At 38.0% G+C, this 19,114-nt stretch overlaps 1 protein-coding gene across 3 annotated transcripts in view; it reads right to left on the bottom strand.

Annotated features, from left to right (window-relative positions):
• Positions 1–19,114, bottom strand: part of PDE1A (phosphodiesterase 1A) — a 401,882-nt gene that overhangs the window by 6,052 nt on the left and 376,716 nt on the right. For all 3 annotated transcript variants that reach the window (XM_028830525.2, XM_028830528.2, NM_001257584.1), the window contains 1 exon segment: positions 1,238–1,351. In XM_028830525.2, the coding sequence (XP_028686358.1) occupies positions 1,281–1,351 (71 nt within the window). In that variant the 3' untranslated portion in view covers positions 1,238–1,280.

A 19,114-nucleotide genomic window follows, 5' to 3' on the forward strand; every position in this document is an offset into this window, starting at 1 on the left:
TGACACTTTATTGTTGCTATTAATGAAACTATTCTTATGAATAAAAGACAGTTTTACAACTAACTGTCTTTGTAACTCAAGAATATTGAGGAAGAAATTATTTTAAAAGCGAATCACGTTTTAGCACTTTCACATCTAAAGTAACAGCTGTGGAACTAATAGCAAAATCTCTACGGTTTGGAATGGTACCCACAGCATTTTCTCTTGCCCCAACCCACCACCCCAACAACAGGATGTGTTACAACACTTGGATTTTGTTCTTTACTTCTTCTTATTTTTAGTAGATATTAAGACATCTCCATTGTAAATACACATCCCTCCTATCTAACTGCCCATATCTCCGCCATCGGTTCAAGACAAATGAGTTCTCAATTTTAGTGGACAGAAATATCAACAGACTGACTTATCAAAAATTCAAATTTTCAAGGCATCACTCCCAGAGTTAATAATTTCATAGACTGAAAACAAGCCCTAGAAGCTGAATTTTTAAAAAGAGAACCATAAATGCACATGTTCACAGATTTTAATGAATATGATATTTGCTTTATAATATGTACTTGCTTTGTTTTAATTACTGGATATAAACATATTTTTACATATAATAAAACAAGAAATCAGTCTAAAACATTTATATTTCCTACATGACATGGAAAAAGCAATGAGGATTAAACATTCCCATGAACTTATTTATTATTATTATTTTGAGATGGAGTCTTGCACCGTCACCCTGGCTGGAGTATAGTGGCCTGATCTCAGTTCACTGCAACCTCTGCCTCCCAGGTTCAAGCGATTCTCCTGCCTCAGTCTCCCAAGTAGCTGGGATTACAGGTGCCTGCCACCACACCCAGCTAATTTTTTTGTATTTTTAGTAGAGACAGGATTTCACTATGTTGGCCAGGCTGGTCTCAAACTCCTGACCTTGTGGTTCGCCTGCCTTGGCCTCGAAAAGTGCTGGGATCACAAGTGTGAGTCACCGTGCCCGGCCATTTTTAAAATTATTTTTAAAGAATGAAAATTTCAGTCTCAGTAAATATAATTTTTGTTGATTAACAAATTAAGAACTCTTTGAAAAGGTAAATATTTAAAGTTTACCTGTTAAGATTTTGTCTCAAAGGATTAATAGAGATTTAAAAAAAATATCTAGGAAGGCATTTAAATAAGATAATTTCATCTCTAACGGTATTCTGCAAACCATTTATTTTAGAAGTTAAGTTTCTTGTCTATAAAATAAAGTTACCTCTCATGTTTAAAATGACAGAAGTCTTTAAGGTGTTTCAGGCCTATGAATGTGTCTCATGTTTTTCTTCAGCATTTACTAGGTCTTCTGAGTTCTTATGAAGATCAGGTTCACCTAAAAACATAAGGAAACAAAACCAAAACAAAACAAAATAAAGCTTTGGAAAAAAACTAGTAAGATTAGGAGACTGAAGAACTTTGTAAAATGTTGAAGACTGAATTTTACAATGGATTTTGTGGCACAGGTTTTCAAAGATACCAAACACTTTCCTTTCAGCCTGTGGATCTACATAGTATAACAAGCTGTCTTCTGTTGGTTACATAACTTTCTCAAGCTGTGATTTAATCTGAGAATACGGAAATAAAATAGATGAAACATGTTTAAACATCTATTAAATCTCATGTAAAAAATCATGTTTTTTTCTGAATATTTTTTAATGGGAACAAATTCCTTTAACTAAACCTTCTAATGATCAATGTCTTTTACCACACATTGCTTAGTTGCTATGAATTTTTAAAAATGAGTATGAAAGGATAGTAGTGTTTAAGATACAATCTGTCAAGACAAACTCATCTTGGAATCACTCAGTTTCCATATAAACTTTGAAGAAAAATAAAATATTAGCATGGAAAAATCTTTCAACATATCTGGAGAGGTTGTAGAGAATCTATGAAAATAGAAGTATAAAGCAAAATGTTTAGATAAAAGAGTCTTATTACATAAGTAACAAAGTAAACAAAATAAACAGAAATTAATTTTTGAGTCAGTTACTTGAAATATCTTGATAGTTCAGGAAATAGTCATATATAATGGAAAGTTCTTTCTGTCTGAAGTTTGAGTAGATATTCTAACAATTAAACTTTGCGCCAATTAACTTTGTTATAATTCCTTTAACATGTATTGTAGGATTGTATCAACTCAGTTGCAGCAGATTTTTGTTGAGGTTATGCAACTAGTGGACATACAGAATTTATCAGGTGCTATTACAAAGCAATTTTGTCTTGAAAGTATGCAGGGTGGGGACTTATCTTCTCAGCCAAGATCAAAATGTCAGGTAGTCTCATTACTTTCCTGATCATTCTTAGAGAACTAAAAACATCCTGTGATCACATTAAGTTGCCAAAGTCTCAAATCAGACAATAGAAGGTCTGGTCTCATGTAATACACATCGTCAAACAAAAATAAGACTCCTTTCCCACCTTGGGTTTGTTACAGAACCCAAAAATGGTGCATGTGTGTGGAGCGGGGTGGGGTGTGTATGGTTGATGTTTCTCTCATTTCTTCTTTGCTTTCTCTCTACTGGCTACTTTGGACTCCTGAGCAGGGGAGAGAAGAAGGCTAAGAGGAGCAGCAGTGTTGTAGGATGGCTTTGCACTCACTAGACCTGGCAGGCATTTACAGCTGCCTTTATTTTCTTATAAGAAGCACACTCATGGGCTCTTAACAGACTTCTTGTCAAGGACCATGGCTTTTTACCAGGTTGGTAAGACCCATGAATCTCTGGCTTCTTTACAATGTCCACAGCTCCTGGAAATTTGTTGGTACATTTCCAGCTTCTGTCTGCTGAGGTCCCATCACCCTTCCAAATGTGGGTGGGTACATTTGGTTCACATGACACACTCTTGAGGCATTTGTTTCCATGAATGACTGGAAGAAAAGCTGAAACCTACACAGCTGTCTCTCTTTTGGCTCACCTGCCAACACTTAACTCTTTAGATCTCTCAGGTAGGAACTAGATTCCATTCCCAATATCTTCTTAACTTCAATCTCCCCAAGGGTCTTGGTGAAGTTCTCCTCCCTTGATTTGAGGTGAAGAAGGAAGCATTTCTACACTTTTCCCAATAGCAGATAAGTTTTTAAAGAAATCCTCTTCATAAACCTTTTTTTTTTCAAGCTCAATAACCTGACCCTTTCATTTGTTTGAATTGGGAAAGGGTTTTATGCATCTTATTACTGAGTTATGAATCTTCTTTGAAATTCTTGTCTCAAAAATCAGGTTTTTTTCTGACATTTATCATGTTAGAGTCTTGGCTTAAACTTTGGATTTAATGTTCTGTTACTTAAGACTACATTAGAACAGAACAAAACAGTCTAGAATAGAACAGAACATAGTAAAAAGAACAGACTGAATTACGAGAAAGTAATCAACTAAGTCACTGGTTCTCAAAATTTTTTAGAGAACTTTTTACAATGGATAAAGGACACTAAGGCCATCCACTACCAAAGTATTTATCTTATTTCTAGTGGATAAAGAAATCAGCAGTAATAAATGAGTAAAAGAAAAACGAAGAAAGTAATCAAATGGTAACAAGGCAGCAATTATAAAAAATAACAAATCCCTAAATGATACACATATTATACCCAATAATAATTCTGTACATGTGATTAGCAACTATTAAAAACTATGATGAACTCATGATAACAGTTTTGTAGCACTGAAGAAGGGTCTTCCTTGAAAACTAAAATTCCAGCTCTTTTCAGGGATAGACACACAATTGCTAAGGAATTTCATGACAGCCAGATAGTAGAGTCCTCAGCAAATCCAAATTACATTACTTCTAGTTGATAAATCTTTAGTTGTAGAAGCCTTTACAATTAACTTGGGCAATAATACTTGTTAGTGACCCTTAGTATGTCATAAAAAAGGAAGTCATATTATTCTGACATATCATTTTCCCACAAAGAGGAAATAATTTGGATTTTCAATCCATTAAATATCACCTAAGATGACCTTTATGGCCCAAGAGTGTACCATATAAAGGCTTTGAGAAACATCCATATACCAAGGCTCCAAACGGTTTTGAATCGTAGGTCCCTCTTGTAGTCTGGTGAAACCTATGGCCAGCTTTTCAATGTAAAATTTATAAATAAAATAAAATATATATGATTACTACGAATTCTAATCAAAATACAGTTATCAACATATTTACGTAAACCTAGTGATGTGCTATAGTATTATATATGCTTCTTTATTAATGCTTTAAATTAAAAGATCTAATTGAAGGTCTACTATCTGTTTTGAAATAATGATATCAAATGATACTTCAAGGTTGCTACACTAAATGTAAGTGTATAATAAGTATATAATAAATAAATAGATATATAGTTCTATTGATGACAAAAATACCATAAATGTTGATGTATATTCTTTCCTACAAATGAAGGAAATGATAAATTTCAGTTAAAGACTAGTAAAAAGAAATCCCTCTCTAAGTATTCCGACCCTCCCTATATAACCCTGCATTAAAACTTGATCTAGTCTAACTTCATTTTTCAGGCAAGAAATAGGCCCAGAATAATCAGCTGACTTTCTACAATGCAGATTATAAATAGATAACCTGAAGTCAAAACGACTGGCTTTTAATTCACTGATACTTCAAGAAGACCAGTAATGTGACCTTTGAATTTCATTTTACTGGAAGGGTTTGCAAGGTCATATATATAGAAAGCTGCTTATTAGGAATGAATGCAAGTGGCCTGCTCAAAGAAATTGCATATAAACTTGTTTGTCAGCCAGGAAAAAGAGTGAAAATAAAGGAAAATCAATAATTCTATTCATTTCAAAGAGTTTTAGGTGTTCATCTCAACCAGTTTCAAAAGTTCAAGTCTAACAAAAGTAATTTGTAAAATGATAAGAAATATTATGAGTTTGCTTTGTAAATAGAGTCTCAATTCTTCAAGGAGCAGCGAGGGGATAGTTGTTATAGGAGAGACGCTTACCAAAACCAACAGAAATCCTCTAAGTTTAGCTAATCTAGGCTTTTAGATTGCAATTTGAGCTCGCTTTTCCCATATTAGAATCATAATGTGTTAGACTCCTGGTGCTGTAAATAACACTTGCAGGGAATTACAACAAACACACTATCAAGTGGATATTAGAGACTTTTGTTCTCCAGTCACGGTCTCACTATCTGAGAAATAACCTGTTAGGATAAATTATTATACAATTGAAAATATGACAATAATAATCAATACTTTGTGAATACCTACTAGGTGGCAGACACTATTCTAAGTGCTTCACTCACCTCACTTCCCTGAATCCTCTCTGCAAATTTATTATTATTATTATTATTATTATTATTATTATTTGAAACGAAATTTTGCTGTTGTTGTCCAGGCTGGAGTGCAATGGTGTGATCTCAGCCCACTGCAACCTCAGTCTCCTGGGTTCAAGCAATTCTCCTGCTTCAGCCTCCCAAGTAGCTGGGACTATAGGTATCCACCACCACGCTCAGCTAATTTTTTTTTGTTTTTTGTTTTTTGTTTTTTTGTTTTTTTCATAGAGATGAGTTTCACGTGTTGGCCAAGCTGGCCCTGAACCCTGACCTTCAGGTGATCCACCTGCCTTGGCCTCCCAAAGTGCTGGAATTACATGTGTGAGCCACCACACCTGGCCTGCCTCACAGCAACCGTATAAAGTAAGGTTAAACAATTGTGGAAGCTGAGACATAGCTTGAAAGCTATCTGCCCAAAGTCTTAAAGCCAGCAAGCGGCTGGATCCCTCTGAAAAAGGACAACCAGAATATTGGCCTCTAGTTTGACTGTTTCCCAAGCTACAATCGTGAGTAACCTACCCTCACCATTTCTGCCATATTCATATGCCACCTATCCTCTCACTTACCTAATATTTTTCTTTAAATAGACTTTAAATTCACTCTTTTAAAAAATTAGTTTTGTTCTCAATAGTAATTTTCCTACCACAGAAATAAATTTTTTGTTCTTTTTGTATTTTTCTAATACCTCAAATCCATAATTAAAAGATCATTTCTCATGTAGATATAAAAAACAAAATGATTTAATAGCTTATTTTGCACTCCCTATTTTTGACTTACCTAGCCCAACAATCCCTGCATGTGAGTAGGAAAATCATTGTTATGATTTTCATTTTAGGGATGAGAAAGTCATGATTAGAGGGGTAACTGACTCTTCCAAGGCACCATAGCCTAGGTGAATTTGGGAGACAGAATCACAAGCTATTCCTCAGAGCAATGCCCTGGTTAATTTTTTCAATTTACAGCAATAGTAAATGGTGTTTGAAATATACTTACCACAGATTTGGTTTGTGCAGTCTTTTCAACAGAAATACTAGCTCTGAGTAACACTGCATTCTTATTTCTTCATGAGAAGAATATTATCTTTGCTATGTATAACAGTATTTCCTTAAGCAGACACGTCTCTAAGTTGCTTCAGTTTTACTTTTAGACCATTTATATAGTTTATATTGCAGATAACTAGAATAAATCGGTGATCAAAGATTAAAGTTACAGTCATTGGAGAAATGTAATGTAGGATAAATCAGATATTCTGATTTTAATTGGTGTTCTGGCACCCATATAATGTAGTTTGCCTTACATGCTGGGAAAAAGAAATCTGTTTTAATTCCAGGGGAAATACTTTCCCTATTTTTTTCCTCTTAATTTTAATGGAGAAAAAGCAGTTGTATGTGTTCTTTTACTTCGCAGTATGCATGAAGGCAACAGTAAGATAAGAGAGGACCGCACACTAGGTAGAAGAAAAAGAAGACTGTGAAAACAAAATTCCACTTAATTCCCAAATATGCTAGCTCCAATCCTGTAAAATTAGAGAAAGTAATACCTTAAAGTGTTACATAAGATACAAATCAAGAAATAGGTAAATTATGTATTGGTTCACTAAAGAAAAACAAAAACATCTGATTTTGAGGAAAATACAGCAATTTACTTTAGCAAGCTTTAGACTTATACCCAATGCATATGTGCTAGGCATCTTGATATGTAGAGAGTTTTACAGGTGATCTATGGAAAATGAAAATTTTATATGTATATTCATCTGCAAATCAGTGAAATTATACTCAACTTGGGGCAGCTAATACCTTATCAAATAGCCAGAAATCTTAATGCTTAAGTTACACTGAAAGAGTTTAACAATGTAGGAGGTAGTTGAATTGGCTCCTTGAAAGAGTTGTCTAATATTGGGTCTAAAGGTTGTATATGTTTTGTTGGCACACAGGTAGGAGTATGCTCTTAGTGAAGGGATGAGGAGGTATAGTGGAGTCTGAGCAAAGGCAGGAGGTTGAAAAGAAAAATGATATATGCCGGGAAAGGAATGAAGTCCAATTGAGAAAACTACTGTGAGCTCCTACCCACTGGTTAAAGCAATTATTTCTCCATCGGAGTGTCATTCTTTTAGAGGAAGACTCAGATAGCTATTAAAATGTTATTATTCCTAGAAGGGAACTTTGTGACTGAATTGCAGATCTTCTTAAAAGAAAGCAGGGTCTGAAAAGCAGGGAGACGATAAGAATGTACGGGCATTAATTGAAGGTAGAGAAGATGATGGTGGCAATGGAGAGAGCAGCTCTGGAGTGGTGAAGTTAAGACCATTCAAATCACACTTTATCTCTTGTAAAGAGTGGCAGGAATCAGCCATGGAAATGCTCAGATTTGGCTCTTAGAGGCAAGCTGATGTGGAAGGCAACATGGGGCTGCTCTAATTTCTCAATTAGGATGAAAAATGGGATGAAAATTGAGTCTGATGTTGGAGATACTGAAGGGTAGGAGATTCAGAGGCAGGTAAGGGATGAGAAATTACATAAAAGGTACAATGTACACTATTAGGGTGATGGCTGTACTTGAGTGTGAGAGATGTGCCAAAAATTCACATATTCTTTATCTCTATAAATAGGACAAATTGACTATAGAATATTGATTTTAACTATCTACCTAAGTGAGTTTCAAAAGCTAGAACTTGGAAAAAATAATTTGTAAAATGATGAAAACATTTTGGCTTTCCTTTAAGTACTCTGAATAAACTATTCTGGTTGATTAAGTTTTCTTTGTAAAGCTGGATGAAGAAAACAAACAAACAATAACAACAACAACAAAAAACAAACCTCAATTGTCTTTAGTAAAACTGTCAATACATAAATCCATTTCTGTGCCTGAATGGAGAATGCTGAATATGATTGAATTTGTTTTGATGATGACAATCATGTAAAAACAAAAACAAAAAATCCTGAGGTGCATTGTTCTAAACATAAACCATTAATTCTCTCCTATACATGTGCACTAGATATATACCTGTCAAATATGTATCATTCATCTTTATCTTGAAAGGATCTGGGAAGCTGATATGGTTTGGCTGTGTCCCTACCCATATCTCACCTTGAACTTAATAATCACCACGTGTCAAGGGCAGGGCCAGGTGAAGATAATTGAATCATGGGGGCAGTTTCCCCATACTGTTCTCATGGTAGTGAATAAGTCACGCGAGATCTGATGGTTTAATAAATGGGAGTTCCCGTGACTCTTGCCTCTCTTGCCTGCCGCCATGTAAGCCACGCCTTTGCTTCTCCTTTGCCTTCCACGGTGATTGTGATGCCTCCTCAGCCATGTGGAGCTGTGAGTCCATTAAACCTCTTTCTTTTATAAATTACCCAGTCTCAAGTACGTCTTTATTAGCAGTGTGAGAACAGATTACTACAGAAATCATTTAAAAATCAATTCTTAAATTTTCTGGTTTGTTACCATTATCAATTTACAAGTTAAAAAATTAATTGAAGGATCTACTTTCAACGTGGAATTTTATAACATAATACTATTACTGACAAATTATTTTTCAAGTTGCTCAGCTTTAAGAATGTCAGAAAAAAAAATAAGGCATTCATATTATGTAATTTTACCACTTATCCGAAATCACTCACCTATAATTTTTCATTGTTCTGAGCTCTTTTTTTTTTTAATGGGCCCAAACATGAATATAAAAAATATGTCAAATTTTAAATTCTGTGATTTGTTTGTTTGTTTGTTTTTTGTTTTTTAGACAGGGTCTCATTCTGGTCACCCAGGCTAGAATGCAGTGGTGCTATCATGGCTCAACTGCAGCCTCCACCTCCTGGGCTCAGGTGATCCTCCCAACTTCAGACTCCCAAGTAGCTGGAACCACACAAGCACGCCACCATGCCCAGGTACTGTTTTATACTTTTTGTGGAGATGGGGTTTCGTCATGTTGCCCAGGCTGGTCTTGAACTCCTGGACTCAAGCAATCTGCTCACCTCAGCCTCCAAAAGTGTTGGGATTACAGGCATGAGCCACCATGTCCAGCTGGGAAATTCTGGCTCTTTATGCAATAACCTTAAAATGATGCAATACACAACCACATTTATATTTTAAATTCTTCTATTTGACTAAATATGGACTAGATATATACAGGTAGGATAAGCATGTATCATTCATCTTTATCATGAATGGCTGTAGGAAATTGATATGGTTTGGCTGTGTTCTCACCTATATCTCACCTTGAACTATAATAATCCCCACTTCAGTCGGGTGCAGTGGCTCACGCCTGTAATCCCAGCACTTTGTGGGGCTGAGGTGGGTGGATCACCTGAGGCCGGGAGTTCGAGACCAGCCTGACCAACATGGAGAAACCGCATCTCTACTAAAAATATAGAAAATTAGCTGGGCGTCGTGGCACATGCCTGTAATACCAGTTACTCGGGGATCAATTCTGAGGCAGGAGAATTGCTTGAACCCGGGAGGCAGATGTTGCCGGTGAGCCAAGATCACGCCATTGCACTCCAGCCTGGGCAAAAAGAGAGAAACTCCATCTCAATAATAATAATAGTAATCATCCCCACGTGTCAAGTGCGGGACCAGGTGAAGATAATTGAATCATGGTTACAGTTTCTCCCATGCTGTTCTCGTGGTGGTGAATAAGTCTCATGAGATCTGATGGTTTTATAAACGGGAGCTCACCTGCACAAGCTCTCTTGTCTGCCGCCATGTAAGCCATGACTTTGCCATGATTGTGAGGCCTCAACAGCCATATCAATAATCTGTCAATATGTATTTTAGCATAAAGTGTTACTATAGCTCAAATTATTTTATCCTAAGTTATCTGTACAGGAAATTGCATAAGAACATAACTTAGTAAGGAGGAATAACTTAAGTTTATAATTATTAAGAAAAATATTAGTAGCAACAGTAAAAACAATAGTAAACATTCAGAAAATGTTTACCATGTACCAAGCACTGTCCTTAGTGCTTCACATATTTTATCATCTTATCCTTTCAACATTTTTTTTTTACCCAAGGTCATATATCATCTAAGTGACAGAGCTGGGCTTTCAACCCCAGAGCTATGAATTTTATTACTAAGTTGAAGAGTTTGGTAACGCGGTGCTAAGGCCTTGACTCAAAGGGGAAAGTACTACTGATTGGAAAGGGCAGTAGCATTCTTAGTCATCTGGAAAAGTACAGCAGTGAAGTTTCCAGTTGGGAAACATGGAGTAAACATGACATTTTTCATCTTCCTTCTCTGACAAGCTGCTAGGATTTGAAATTCAGTTCTTCAAGGGTGGCTGGGTAGTGTGGTAGTAAAAAGTGTGAGCAGCACTTGTAAGAAATAAGATTCTCTTTTTACTACTATTATCTGCGATAAACCCAGCTAGAAGATAAGCTAAAAAGAATCCAGTAGCAAGGCCTGCACAAGTCCTATACCCGTGGGGATTTCAAATAAAGGGCTGCTAATACCATAAAGGAGAAATAATAGACATTGGGACTCCAAGAATAATGAGAAGTTATTTTATTTAAAATCCAGGATAAATATATAACTGAAGTATCTATGCTTAAAAAATCAAAAGATGTAGAGGAGCACAAACCCTGTTATCATTTTTGTTTTGATGAATTTATTTTATTATTATTTTTTAAATTTTTTTATTTTTTTGAGACGGAGTCTTGCTCTGTCACCCAGGCTGGAGTGCAATGGTGCAATCTCGGCTCACTGCAACCTCCAGCTCCTGGGTTCAAGCGATTCTCCCGGCTCAGCTTTCCCAGTAGCTGGGATTACAGGCACAAGCCACCAAGTCTGGCTAATTTTTGTATTTTTAGTAGAGACAGGGTTTCACCATGTTGGCCAGGCTGGTCTCAAACTCCTGACCTCAGGTGATCTGCCTGCCTTGGCCTTCCGAAGTACTGGGATTATAGGTGTGAGCCACCGCGCCAGGCCTATTTTGATGAATTGTGACTTTCCATCCTGCAACACCATGGCTAAGCATCCATTGTAGATCTTAAAGATCTCAAATTGTGCACACTTTGCATATTCAAACGTAACAAGAGCTATGAACTGTTTCTAACCTAGAGACTGCAAATATCACAAGTTTCTATAGACTCTAAGACCCAATATAAGTGTTTATAATCAACAAACTTTTCAATGGAGAGGGCACTTTTTTGTGTGAGTTTCCTTCTGGGGAGGATGAGAGAAGAGTCAGGAAAGTAAGTTTCCTTTGATTTTTTTCTCTTCATTTTTTTCATGGAAACTAAATCCACTTGCAACCTTTACCAACCTAAATAATATTCACCATGTAAATATCTGTTATGGAAGAACAAGTCATCAGAGGCTGGTGGTATGCATAATCCAAAATTCTAGGAGTCTAAAGATATCCCTGATGGTATTTTGTAAACAATGTTTAACAAATTTGTAAACTGAGTTGAACTGGAGCTACCAAATGCCCCCAGAAATAAATGTTTTTCATCTCATCTTTTAGCTTGAAGCCACCTAATCTTAACTCTAAAAGGCTTTAGAGAGTTGGTAGTAGCTATGTTGATTGGGCCTAAGAATCAGCCAAGATAGAAATCAATTCCACATATTCAGCTATCCTTTAACCTGGGGCGAGAAAGGCTCTTGGGTTCTTACAAAAGTCTTTCCATGTTATTTCTTTCTCTGCTGTGTACATGTCGATACCTAACTTTGGCTGGCTATGATGGGGGATTATTTGACGGGATATGTGGAGAGAGCTAGCTTCATCTACTTACAGTTTGTGAATGTAGTAGTGGAAGAAATTGTCTCCCTTGGGTGTATATGCAAGTTGCTCCTATTGAAGTAAACTTGTAAATTCATGCTTTAAAATAAAAAGCACTTTAAGCAATTAGTCACAAAGTACTTTACTGATCTACAACTTTCAGTCAGAATTATGGGAAGTTGTAGAATCTCTAATCTCTAAAGACTCATGTAACAAGTTAACTGTCCTGATGGAGGCAAACTTATTTAAAATAAGTTGTGGGTATTATCTCTACATCAAAATAACATCGAAACTATTCTCTTACTGTTGTTGTACTGCCTTTATTTGATGAAGTTTTTGTTTCTTACTGATGTTTCTGAGCTTCTCTGAATCGACAGACATGCCTTCATATTTTATAGAAGCCTCATCTCAGATCGAAGGGTAATGTGGGAACACAGGAGTCTTCTGAATGAATCCCACGTCCAGAGTGATGAGTTAATATCTTTGAGTTGATATTAACTTAGACTGAATTTCTATTGCTAACTCTACAAAAATTTCCTGACATGAATCAAAATTAGTGCATGGCTTCCAAGATCACTCACTACCCAGTTATCTTGCTAAAGAATGGGCCTTGGTTGTGTTTTGAAGATGACACTGTAATAAACGTTGAGCATCAGATTCTTGTAGGTTTTCACCATCTTCCCGAGAAGACATACTGAATCCTACCTGAAGAGATCTTCTAGATCACTTTTCCTTTCCTTTTCACTTTGTATAATTTTTTTCTTTGGAGAAAGAACACAATACAGAAATTAGATACATATGACAGAGATCAAATAATTTAGTTACACATTTTTTGCATGATTACTGGGAATTTCCTAGATTCCTATCACTAACAAGAGAAAATTATATTAGCCAAAGTATAAATAGCAGTCCTAGAAGAAGTAAAATTAGGGAAGCTGAAGAGTTTGGGCTGTATACAGTCTAAATCTAGGCATACTTTAAGAGATAAAAATTTAAATGGTAAAAATCCCTTCAGGAAAAAATTGAATTGTCATAAACCAAGTTCACTGGATTAATTAAAGTGCCCTTTTTAAAGAAAATTTAGGTTTACAGAACATTCTTTTTTAGAATCCTTTTTTCCCCCAAAGGGTTCTGTGACAGATATATGAAGTGGCAGAAGCCTTAATAGAAAGTATTTAGATAAAGATGGTTCATTTATAACTATATAGAGTGAGCAGCTCTAGTAGCCATTCAGAACAAGCTAATTCCATTGCTTGATTTACTCATACAGAAAACTGGAGGGATTTTAAAAATATTTGGGGATAAACTTTATAGACTATCTTGATAGGTTAATTAAGAATGGAAAGGTGATAAAAATCACCTATCAAGGTAATTCATCATACAGCAGTTCACTCGATTGATTGATGGACTGCGCCGTTGCATGTTTTGTCATGAGTTAAGCATAATCTTACATATATCAAAATCATCATGAGCAAGTAATATTTTTCTGTAGTACACTTCTTTAAGGAAGCTTTCTATAAAATATCCATTCAGTCTCAAGGAGCATATGTGAGCCCAGGATAATAAGAATTAATGTAGGCTGAGTGCATTGGCTCATGCCTATAATCCAAGCCCTTTGGGAGGCTGAGGAGAGAGGATTACTTGAGTCCAGGAGTTCAAGACCAGCCTGTGGAGTACAGTGAGACCACATCTCTACAAAAGTAAAAATTTAGCCAGGCATGGTAGTGTGTGTCTGTAGTCCTAACTATTCAGGAGACTGAGGCAGGAGGATGTCTTGAGCCCAGGAGTTTGAGGCTGCAGTGAGCTATGATTATGCCATTGCACTTCAGGCTGGGTGACACAGCGAAACCCTGTCTCAAATTAAAAAAAAAAAAAAGAATTATTGTAGAAAATGCTAAGTTCTAAACACTTTATATATATTGACTCATTTAATCCTCCTAATAGCTCTTGAGACAGAGACTATTTTTGTGATCCTCACTTTAAAAATGAGCAAACTGAAACACAAAAAAGATTAAACAAATTGTCCAAGATTACATAACTAAAAAGTAAGGAACCAGAATTGAACAAGACGGTCTAGTTCTGGAGTCCTAGATCCTAACCGTATATTGTGCTCCCTCCCTGGGTGTAATGTACTGCCTCTTATGTTTTTGGCTTTTCTTAGTGTGATGATTAATTTTAGGTGTCAGTTTGACTCGATCGAGGGTTGGTGAAATATTGATTTGGGGTATGGCTGTGAGGGTGTGTCCAGAAGAGATTGAACCATGAGTCAGTGAACTGGGCCATCCTCGATGTGGGCAGGCACCATCCAATCAGTTAGGGATGTGGGTAGAGCAATGCAGGCAGGAGAAGAGGGATGTTCGTCTTGCTCAGCTTTCTCTTTTGACCTCTCTATCTCTCTTCTTGAGTAGGACACCTTTTTATCCTTTGTCCTTGGATACCAGACTCCAGGTTCTTTGGCCCTTAAACTCTGAGACTTGCAGTAGCTGCCTCCTGGGACACTCTAAGGCCATTGGCTTCAGACTGGGGCTGCATTCTTGGCCTCCTTGGTTTTGAGGCTTTCAGACTCAGTGGTCACACTACCAGCTTCCCTCAAAGCCATGCTACCAACGGTTTCTTCATCTTGCAGACAGCCTACGGTGGTGAGACTTTGCCTTTGTGACAATGTGAGCCAATTTTCCCTAATAAATTCCCTTTCATATATATCCTATTGGTTCTGTCCTCCTGGAGAACCCTGACTAATACAGACACTGATGCCAGGAATGGTTCTAGAGAAACAGTATTTTTTAAATGAATTTCATTAATGGGTTTTGGGATTTCTGGAACTGACTCTATAATCTGATTAAACCTAAATAGTCTTTGGTGTGAACTGTTTATAGAGATACACAAAATAAATGCACTTGATGCTCCTAATTCACCAGTTTCAGGAGGTAAGTTTAGTGACTCTATGCATACCTTCAAACTCTTGTGGGAAACCAGTGAATGAAAATGAAGTTAGTTGAGTGGTCTTAATATCACTGGACGAAGTGAGGAAAGAAAAAGATGAGATCAGGGATTCCAATTCCCAGATCCAGATGCACATACATACCCTAAAACTTTCTAAGTGTGTCCTGAAGGAGAATCTCCTCTTCTGTAGCCATAGGACTTAAACTGCTGAAAATCAAACACAAGCCTTCAGCATGCCATTGGCTGAATTACAAAGAAAGGTGAACTCTCGGCCTCTACTGTTGTCTACTGTTAAAGTGAGGACATTAGTTGGGAAAAAAAAAATGGAATTATCTAAATGGGGATGGGGATATGAGGGATGACCTTGGGGAGCTGGGGGCATTGAGCTCCTAAATTCTGATGAGTAATTTTTGCCAGGGTGAGTATCCTCTCCACCCCCAGAGGCAGCAGCACCCCCACCCACAGTGGTATCTCCTTTCCGCCCCTCTCTGAGATTAACTGCATTGCCAGAAAAAAGAGTAATGGTCTCCCCTGCAGCAGTTGCCAGGCAAGACAATGCTGGTTCTCCTCAAGACCCACCCCCACCACCCCTCTTTGCTTCTAAACCTATAAATAGACTCAAATCCCAGAGGCGAGGTTCAGAGTATGACCCACAAGGAGGTGCACTATAGTTCCAAAAGAACTACTTGAGTGTTCTAATTGATACCGGCAGACATCCAGGAAGCCTGTGTGGGAATGGACATTAAGGATGTGGGATTGTGGTGGGAGAAACATAAAGGATGAGGCCAAATTTATTGATATGAGCCCACTAAGCATATATTCTGCATTTAATATTGCAGCTCAAGGAGTGAAAAAAGGCACTATAAGTTTATTTGGTTGACTGGCTGAAACATGGATAAAAAAATAGCCCACCCCATGAGTGAGCTGGGGAGGCCTGATCTACCTTGGTCTCATTTAGAGGAGGGAATTAAAAGGCTTAAGGAAATTGGAATGCTACAGTGAACTTGTCACATAAAACCTACTCACCCACACTGGAAGGGTCCAGAAGATATACCTTTCACTAATATTTTAAGAAATAAATTTGTGAGGGGAGCACCAGCATCCTTAAAGATTTCTGTGACTGCTCTTCTCTGCATTCCAGAACTTACGGTGGGAACTACAATCACTCAATTAGAAAACAAATGCAATGGGAATAATTGGATCATTGGGTGGCAGGGACCAAGTGATGGCACTCAAATGCCAAAGGCAAGGTGGGCGTAGTTACTGGAATTAACAGCAGAGGCAAAGCAACAATCAGAATAATCTGACTTGTGTAGACCTCCAGCACTGACTAATTAATCATGATGTTCCTAGAAGTAAAATAGATGGGAAGCTTACTGTGCTCTTTCTTGAACTGTAGAAGCACAAAATTTCTGGGTCAAGTGAACAAAATTCTAACTCGAATCATGACAACAGGGAATCACTGCCCCTCAATCAATTTCTAGACTTGAGCCAGTTTATAGACCCAGAGCCCTTTAAGTGAAGGGGAGACCAGATCTCGTTGAGGAAAAGCCCTGGTGCACTACATAAAATTTATACTGTTAGTCTTTCTCCTATACTTCCCCCAAAGGGACCTCTGGCCTTGTATCAGGGAAAGGAAAATAATCAGACTTTTCGGGGATGACTGGCCACTGGCTCTGAACTGACATTGATTCCAAGAGACTGAAAACGTCACTGTGGCCCTCCAGTTGTAGTAGAGGTTTAGGGGAGTCAGGTGATTAATGCAGCTTTAGCTCAGGTCCAGTGGTCCCCAAACCCATAATGTAGTTATTTCCCCAGTTCAAAATGCATTATTGGAATAGACAGACTTAGCAGCAGGCAGAATCCCCACATTGGTTCCCTAACTAGGGGGTGAGGATTATTATGATAGGGAAGGCCAAATGGAAGGTATTAGAACTGCCTGTACCTAAGACAATAGTAAATAGAAAATAAGGTAGCATTCTTCAATGGTTTTCAGAGACTAGTGCAACCATCAAGGACTTGAAAGACGCAGAGGTGGTGATTTTCACCATATTCCCATTCAACTCTCCTATTTGGCTTGTACAGAAGACAGGTGGATCCTGGAGAATGGCAATGACTTATTGTAAGCTTAACCAAGTGGTGACTCTAATTGCAACTGCTATATCCAATGTAGTTTCATTCTTGAACACATTAACACATCTGGTGCCTGTTATGCAGCTATTGTTCTGGTAAATGCTTTTTCTCCATACCTGTCCATAAGGCCCATCAGAAGCAGTTTGATTCACTGGCAAGGCCAGCAATACACCTTTGCCTTCCTACCTCAGGGGTATACCAACTCTTCAGCCTTATGTCATAATCTGTTTTACAGGGATCTTGATTGCTTTTCCCTTCCACAAGATATCACCCTGTTCACTTCACTGATGGCATTATGTTAATTGGACCTAGTGAGCAAGAAGTAACAACCACTATGGATTTATTGGCAAGACATATGCATTGTCAGGGGCCTGGAAATAAATCCAACTAAACTTCAGGGCCTTCTATCTCCATGAAATTTCTAAGGGTCCCATGGTGTAGGGCCTGTAAAGATAGCCCGTCTAAAGTAAACGATGAGTTGTTGGCATCTGGCCCCTCCTACAACTGGGAAAGAAGCACAATGCCTAGTGGACCTATTTGGATTATAAAGGCAACATATTTGGGTGTGTTACCCTAGCCCATTTACTGGGTAACACAAAACCCTGCTAGTTATGAGTGGGGCACAGAATAGGAAAAGACTTTGCAACAGGTCCAGGCTGCTATGCAAGCTACTCTGCCACTTGGGCCATGTGACCCAAGAGCTCCAATGGTCCTTGCTGTATCAGTGGCAGATAGGTATGCTGTTTGGAGCCTTTGGCAGGGCCCTACGGGTGAATCACAATAGAGGTCTTTAGGATTCTGGAATGAGGCCTGGCATCATCTGCAGATAACTACTCTCCTTTTGAGAGATAGCTCTTGACCTGCTACTAGGCCTTAGTAAAAGCTGAATGCTTGGCCTTGGACCAGCAAATTACCATGTGACCTGAACTGCCTACCATTAACTGGGTGTTATTTGGCCCATTAAGCCATATAGTTGGGGAGACACAGCAGTATTCTATCGTCAGATGGTACTGGTATACACATGATTGGGCTGAAGCAGGTCCTGAAGGCACAATGGTAAGTTACATGAAGCAGCCCAAATGCCCATAGTCCTCACTCCTTCTACATTGCCTGCTCTCTCCCAGTTTGTACTATGCCTTCATGGGGAGTTCCCCACAATCAGTTGACAGAGGATGAGAATACCTGGTCCAGTGGTTTGGCTGAATGGTCAAGGACTTGGAAGGAACATAATTGGAATATTGATAATACAGAAATTTGGGGAAGAGTTATATGTATAGACCTCTCTGAGTGGGCAAAAAATGCAAAAATATTTGTGTTCCATATGAATACTCATCAAAAGGTGACCTCAGCACAGGAGGGTGTTAATAATCAAGTGAATAGGATGACTCATTCTGTGGATACCAGTCAGCCTCCTCCTCAGTTACCATTGGCATTGCCCAATGAGCTCATGAACAAAGTGACCATGGTGGTAGGGATCGAGGTGATTCATGGGCTCAGCAACATGGGCTTCCATTCACCGAGACTGATCTGGCTACTGCCTCGCCATAGACTGAGCACTCACAGACCAACAGTGAGCACTCAGAGACTAACAGTGAGCCCTAATATGGCATCATCCCCCAGGGCAGATTGATTCCATCAGACTATTTCCATCACAGAAGGGGCAGCATTTTGTCTTTACTGGCATAAACACTTACTATGGATATGGATTTGTCTTCCCTGCATACAATGCTATTGCCAAAACTACCATCTGTAGACTTATGTAATGGCTTATTCACCGCCATCCTATTCCACACAGCATTGTTTCTGACCAAGGAACTCACTTCACAAGGAAAAAGTGCAGCAATCAGCTCATTCTCATAGAATTCACTGGTCTTAACATGTTTCCCATTATGCTGAAGAAGCTGGCTTCTACAGTACCAGTTAGGTAACAATATTTTACAGGGCTGAGACAGATTTTTCCAGAAGGCTGTATATGTTCTGAATCAACATCAAATATATGGTACTGTTTCTCCCATAGCCAG

The sequence above is a fragment of the Macaca mulatta genome, chromosome 12 (genome assembly GCF_049350105.2).
Source record: "Macaca mulatta isolate MMU2019108-1 chromosome 12, T2T-MMU8v2.0, whole genome shotgun sequence".
NCBI classification, from domain to species: Eukaryota; Metazoa; Chordata; class Mammalia; order Primates; family Cercopithecidae; genus Macaca; species Macaca mulatta.